Below are 7,028 nucleotides of genomic sequence, written 5' to 3'. Positions count from 1 at the left end.
GAAATTTACAAGCGCCTTTAAAATAAAACAAGCCCACAGTCGCATGAAATAAACAGTCTTTGCAACAGTGAGCGTGGGTCTGTTTTGCTACAGTCTCTAGCGCTCTTGAAACTACGGAAAGCGCCGAGGATAAAAGAAACACAGTGCGGAGAGCACAGCGGGGAAAAAACATTAGGGAACCGTGTGTGTGTTTTGACGCACAATAATGGCGACAAAAAAAATGTCCCCGTTGTGGTCTAACAAAGTTAACGCGTTAATAACGCGTTAAAACTGACAGCCCTAATTTATATACATTTTTAAAAATCCATAATATTACTTATTCAGACCAGGGGTGGGGGGGGAGGTATCTAGCCTCGTGAGACCATCCTGATCTCGCGAGCTTTCAAGGTTTCACTCGCAGATCAGTCTGGATACTCTCCGTTAAAGAAAATTTGGAGCCGTTCACCAAACGAACGTCCAATCAGCGTTGGCTTTGAGGCGGGTTGAGGTGTGACGCAACGAGAAGCGACAGTTCAGTCTAAAGAACATGGCGGCTTCAGCCGATGAAACTAGCGTTAGCGTGGCTATCGAGCAAGTTTTATCGGAATTACAGAGTATTTCTTTGCTGAGCTAACGAGCCTTTACCTGCAGCAGCAAGAGTAGCTTGGCTTGTGGTTGTGTTTTCGTCGTCGCTCGTAACAGAGCGACGACGAATCTGATTGGTTCATTTGGCCCGTCTATCACCAACATAGGCCAATCAGCTAACCAGTATTTTCGCCCCTTCCCAAAGTTACTTCAACGGAAGGTTTCCAGATGGATATGCGGAGCAAATCTATCTGGCGGAGTCAGGTAAGGAGGTATCCTCCCCAGGGATAAAACATGAATGACCAGAAGGGGTGACGTCACAAACAGAGGGGGGGTAAATCCCCCCCATTCCCCCAGCAAATCGCACCCAGGTTATTACAAAGGTTATCTCCACACAGGGGCGGATCTATAGGGGTGGCTACGGGAGCAATTGACTCCCCCGAAATCTGATTGGCTACCCCAACTGCCACCCCAGATGATTTATGGCACCGCTAAAACAGTTGCACGTTTGAAGTCTTTGACTGCAATGTTCTTCCTGTACAGTAGATGGCGCAATGCAGCATGTGCTATGCAGCCCCTTTCCAGTCGTGAATCTAGGGTGAAAGAAGAAGAACTAAAGCGGCTGTGGAGCCACCGAGTGCAACAAGCATAACATTAGTTAACAAACAACATTCTTTGGGAAAAGGCTGCGCGCTCTCGAGATGGATTTTATTCTCGTTTAGACCGACTGACGCATATCGGTGAGTAGGCTGCACGACCACAGATTATATTCATAAAAGAAGCTCAATAACTAAGAGTTTGATAAGTTCAGTCAATGAGGATCATCCTCTGTTCAATTGATGTCCGTTTCATAAATCAGAATGATAAGGACAAGCCCTTGCTTTTCACGAAGGGCGGCTAGAAGGTAGCCTGGCTGTAAACAGACAGGTGCAGGTGGGTGTTATTGATGCGTTTCAGTGTCAATTTCTGTGATTTCATGCCCACGTCTGCTGAAAATACTGCTGACGAGAAACTATTTCATTTTTATTAATGTCCGTGTCTAGAACCTTCTAAATTATGAAACCAGCAATATCTTTGATCAGAACCGTTTGCCCATGTCATGAAAGGCATTACTAGTCGTAGATAATTAACGACCGATGTAGTTAGCTAGTCTCAGACAAATGTAATCCACAGTAAAGTTATGGCAGGCTGAAACCTTAATTGAATAGATAGATTACAGTCACTAGACATGTCTTATTGTTGTGTTCTGATATTTCTAGGCTGTAATAATGTAGTCTGTATTCATTAATTTCCTTGTGCATCATTTTGGACACGAAATGTTGCATTTTGCTTTGATAAGAGAAGTCATGCTAGGAGTAACAAAACGTTTTTTTTCCAGTTGAGAATGAAAAGACAGGGAGGCACAATTTATAACTACTTTAAGAGAAACAGATCAGGCTTAGAACAGATCAGGAGCCCCGGCAGCCCTCATCCTGGGACTAGTCAGGAAAGTCCGGCAGAATCCAGCCTTTCATCATTGCCAGGTTTGAACATACAGAAGCAGTCACATGTTCAGTTATTTTAAATTATATTTAACATTATTTCAGATGTTCAGTTCAGTCATTTTAAGTTATGTTAAACATTATTTTGAATGTTGGTTATTGTTGTATGTTCAGTTTTAGACAATGGTTGTTTATTTTGATCATACTATTAAATAAATATTTTTCTACTATGCAGGTGTGAGAGTGGACCGAGACAATGACAGGTCCCAACCTGGAACCATTACCGAGGAGTGTCAGGCGCAACACAGCCCACCATCATTAGGTCAGAGCAAGTCAGACATGCCAAGTTCAGTCAGTGTGAGATTGTTCTATAATATGTAATTTATAGTATGTGTTGCTTTTAACATTATTTATATTATTTTTATTGTTTTTATTGTTTCACAATATAGTTCCTTCTGAGGAAGGCTCTGAGGCTTCTGAGCAGGACGACGACCCAGGCCCAGAGCAACCAGAGCCTGAAGATGTGTCCAGCACTGCTTTTGCACCTTCAAAAGGGCCCAGTGGTAGGTCTATTTGAAACCTATAGGTCTATGTGATACCTGCTAATTCGCTGTTTCTGATCACCTTGTGCATCTCTGACTCTCAACTATGATTCATTGTATCATTTTACAGATATTTCAACATCGAGAGAAGAGGTACCAGTTCAGCCACATTTGAGTAAATACCCCAAGACTCTCCATGGCACCAGCAAGAGGGCCTTCAATAGCAAGTAGTACACGCACAATTCATTGCTTGAGTATTCAGTGTCTAAAAACTCTTGCTACTGCTTTGCTTGCAGGCATTTTTCGTTGCCCAATGCGCCTGACTCTGCCTTCACATCTGATGTAGGCTTTTCAAATTGGAAAAAGGCACTGTCAAAAGAGGCAGGATTTAAACTCCATTCTAGATCTGAGCTTCATATTAACGCAATGTATGCATGGTCTGAGTTCAAAAAGAGGAAAGAAGTAGATCAGACTTCGTTAAATGCGCTAAATGAAAAGCACAAAAAAGGTGCAAGAAAACAGGCAGTACATCAAAACAATTGCAGAAGTACTCCTTTTGACTGCCACCCAAAACATACCCCAAAGAGGTCATGAAGAGTCTCAAGAATCAAAAAACAAGGGTAACTTCTTGACAATACTTGACACAATCGCGAAACATGACAGCTTCATACAGCAAAGGTTAGAGGCATCTGGTAATGCAAAGTACACCAGTCACAACATCCAAAATGAAATGCTTCATACATTAGCTGATATGGTTCAAAAACAAATAATTGCAGAAGTGAAAGAAAGTGAAGTCTTTAGTGTTATGGCTGACGAAACAAAAGATTTGAAAAAAAAGGAACAAATGTCGTTGGTAGTGCGCTACTACTACAACGGTGCCATACATGAAAGCTTTCTATGCTTCCAAGCAGCTGAGACCCTTAATGCAGAAGGCCTCAGTCAAATGATTGTCCATTGTTTAGAGAGACATGGTCTAGACTACAGAAACAACTTGGTGGGACAAGGTTATGACGGAGCCTCTGTCATGAGTGGCAAGCATTCTGGGGTTGCAGCAAGAACACAGAGCAATGCCAGATTTGCGTTTTACGTGCATTGCAATGCTCATTGCTTAAATTTAGTTCTTGTTGATGCTACAAAATCAGTGCCTGAGGTTGTGGACTTTTTTGCACTTCTGCAGCAGCTATATAACTTTATATCTGGCTCTTATGTGCACCTGAGGTGGCTTGATGTTCAACAGAAACTATATCCATCACAGCAGCCCAGGGAACTACAGTCACTTTCAGACACCAGGTGGGTCTGCAGATATGCAGCATGCCGTAATCTTAGGGACAGACTTCCTGCAGTGCTGAAACTATTGCAAGATCTCTCACTTGAAAAACATGGTGAAAGATCAGTGCTAGCAAGGGGGCTTCTTTCACAAATTGACTTGCAGTTCTTGGGGCTTTTGGTCACTTTCTGTGAAGTACTTGGGGAGGCCAAGTGTCTGTCAGACATGCTCCAGTCCAGCACTCTCAACTTAGCAAGGGCTGTGGATTTAGTACAGTCCCTTAAAAGCACTTTCCACAATTACAGATCTGATGATTATTTTAGCAAACTGTGGAAAGAGGTTGAGGAGCTTGCACAACAGTGTGAAATTGGTGTACAAGCAGACAAGAAAAGGCAACGAAAAATAAGCTCAAAATTCCTGGACTCACTGATGATGAGCTCAGTAGGGCAGAGAAATTGGAATGAAGAGGACTTCCCCAGAGCATTATTTTACCAAGTCATTGATTGTCTAATTAGTGAGCTGGATAGGCATTTTTCTGGCAAAAATTGTGAGATCATGCATGGTGTCCAGTCTCTCAATCCAAATAGTGCAACCTTTCTAAATAATGAGCCTTTGTTTGCCTATGCCCAAACCTTTGAGTCTGATGTATGTGACCTTAGACATGGAGTTCACCAAACAAAGTGGCTACTGGAAAGGAGAATGAAAAGGGGTTTAGACAAACCAGCTTCTCTGCTTGAATTTCTTGTCTTTCTTGAGCCCTACAATGAATTTTTTCACGAGCCATTCAGGCTCTGCAACATTGCCATTGTTATACCTGTCAGCACTGCTTCCTGTGAGAGAAGCTTCTCTGCCTTAAAGCTAATAAAAACACATCTCAGGACAACAATGATGGATGACTGGTTGAATCATCTAGCCATTCTTTGAGTCCAGGAGGGCACGTGCCCTTGACATGGATGATTTTGTCAATAATTTTGCCATTTCTCATCAAAATAGAAGAATTATGCTTCTTTGAAGTTATCGCCATGCTCTGCACTCAAATCAAGTCAAGTGAACGTAATTGTTAAAAATCTATGTGACACAGTCATCACAGAAGTTTGCACACACACACACACACACACACACACACACACACACACATACACATTAAACACTTGATAGCACACACACACACCTTGTGCTGAAGAAGAAGACTAAAGGCCCATTCATACCTCACGTAAAAGACGGATACGGATACGTGTGGAGTGTTTCATACGTTCTAACCGTCGATTTCGTCTGTACTTTGACACGAAAATTGGGAGCTTACGCTTACGGACGAAACGGATCAATACGGAGCAATACTACCGGAAACGGTGGGGGCGCTATTGAGTTTGTAGTACAAAATGTCAACAAAATCACGAAGAAGGTTGTAATTCTGGGCTTTAAACAATGGCGGGATTCGAGGAACAACTTGCGGAGCTTGTCCGCAACTACCCACACATATGATGTGTCGTGTCCGGGGCACAGGGACAAACAAAAAGTTTACTTACGGAGCAAATACAACAAAATCACGTATTGGACCGTCGCCGTGTTTGATCAGTGACGAATCATTGGCGCTCAGCACTGCCACCTAGAGGGAATATTGGTTATTGCGCACCTCAACGGACGGAGGTATGAAGGACTCAACGGATAGAACGTACGGACAGAAATACGGACGTGCAGGCCAAACGTAGGGTATGAATGGGCCTATACACTTATGGACAATAGCAATGTGCAAAGAGTAAAGTGCAAGTGTCATGGTGGAAGAAATGTTCATGGAATGTTCTCCTCCAATGTCATTTAAATGTTCTTGTAGTTTTCCTCAATGTGTTGATGAGTCTGGCTTGTGGAAAGAAGCTGTTTCCCAAGTCTGCTTGTGCTACACAGCAAGCTGTGGTAGTGGTTCCCTGATTGTAGTAGGGAAAACAGTTTGTATGCTGGGTGAGTGGGATCTTTGATCTGTGTTTCTGTTATCAGAGAGTTGAAGAATGCACCATATTCATTTTGTGCATAAATAAACTACAAATTGTACTCAAAATTGCACCTTTTGTCTGCTTAGTATGTGGCTACTTAAATATGATTGCAAATTACTGCTTACAAGGTTTATATAAGAAAGGTCAATAAGCCTTAATTAACTTGTAAATGATGCACCAAAGATAACCACAGACTAGTTGGCTTTCATCTGTAGCCCCTGGAAGTTTGATGTTGAAAGAAGTGTGTGTGTGTGTGTGTGTGTGTGTGTGTGTGTGTGTGTGTGTGTGTGTGTGTGTGTGTGTGTGTGTGTGTGTGTGTACATATAGGGTATAACACAAGAACGATAAGTCATTACTCATGACATGTCAAAGAAGAACACAAGACAGGACCAACATCTGTAAGTCCATATAGAAATAAATGATAGTGAATAATAATTTAAACGTGACATGAACAGGTATACAGCACTCGATTGCTTACAGACGGTTGGTGTTTTCTGCTGCGACATTAACGCTAGTGCATAAACTTTGTTATTTTTAAGTATAAACCATTGCCCGCCTAAAATACACTTGGCCACCCCCTTGCTACCCCAAGGATAAAAGTCTAGATCCGCCACTGTCTCCACAAGGGTTTCATACATTGATGGGACGTTAATGTTTATGTTATCCAGTCCACTCATTATGACTAAAATAAAACCGAAGCTTTATTTGTTAGTGCTGAAGGTCTGCTAGCCAAAATGCTATTAGCTCCTGTTACCATTCACAAGGAGCTTGTTTTAGAGCATAAAGCTTAATCGTTCGGCTCCACCGTAGGCCGATAGAGCTATGAGCCTTGTTCCCGCATTAAAATTGAATATTAATGTCGGTTTAAAGGCAATTTTGATACCTTTAGACTTTAAGCGATTTAGCATCCGATCGCTACAGCGACCCCTAGCGCCCGGAGGGATAATCACATTAATAAGATCAGGCACAAGGTTTAAATGATTTTACTGAGCAAATCCGTCTTTAGAATATTATTTACTCAAAATAATGTTCTGGTTAACTTGGGTTTTGCATTGTGAATGGATTGAAACACATGCCAAATGTTTTTAAATCCATTCCATGGTTTTTGGAATCAGATCTGGAAGGATTGACTGAATTATTCTGATTATGACCAACCACTTTTGTTTTGTCTTTTGTTTGTTTTGGT

At 41.9% G+C, this 7,028-nt stretch overlaps 1 protein-coding gene across 1 annotated transcript; it reads left to right on the top strand.

Annotated features, from left to right (window-relative positions):
• The first annotated feature begins 980 nt into the window (after positions 1–980).
• Positions 981–4,991, top strand: LOC118559394 (zinc finger MYM-type protein 1-like). Its single transcript, XM_036130117.1, has 4 exons — positions 981–1,304; positions 2,281–2,367; positions 2,495–2,608; positions 2,718–4,991. The coding sequence occupies exon 4, from the start codon at positions 3,078–3,080 to the stop codon at positions 4,776–4,778; it is 1,701 nt and encodes a 566-aa protein (XP_035986010.1). The 5' UTR covers positions 981–1,304; positions 2,281–2,367; positions 2,495–2,608; positions 2,718–3,077; the 3' UTR covers positions 4,779–4,991.
• The last annotated feature ends 2,037 nt before the right edge of the window (positions 4,992–7,028 follow it).

The sequence above is a fragment of the Fundulus heteroclitus genome, unplaced genomic scaffold (genome assembly GCF_011125445.2).
Source record: "Fundulus heteroclitus isolate FHET01 unplaced genomic scaffold, MU-UCD_Fhet_4.1 scaffold_28, whole genome shotgun sequence".
Classification (NCBI taxonomy): domain Eukaryota; kingdom Metazoa; phylum Chordata; class Actinopteri; order Cyprinodontiformes; family Fundulidae; genus Fundulus; species Fundulus heteroclitus.
This window is presented reverse-complemented; position numbering and strand designations above follow the sequence as displayed.

What these genes read in the sequence shown, in the direction of transcription:
- LOC118559394 (XM_036130117.1), top strand. Translation starts at nt 3,078, where the DNA reads ATGAAAAGCACAAAAAAGGTGCAAGAAAACAGGCAGTACATCAAAACA.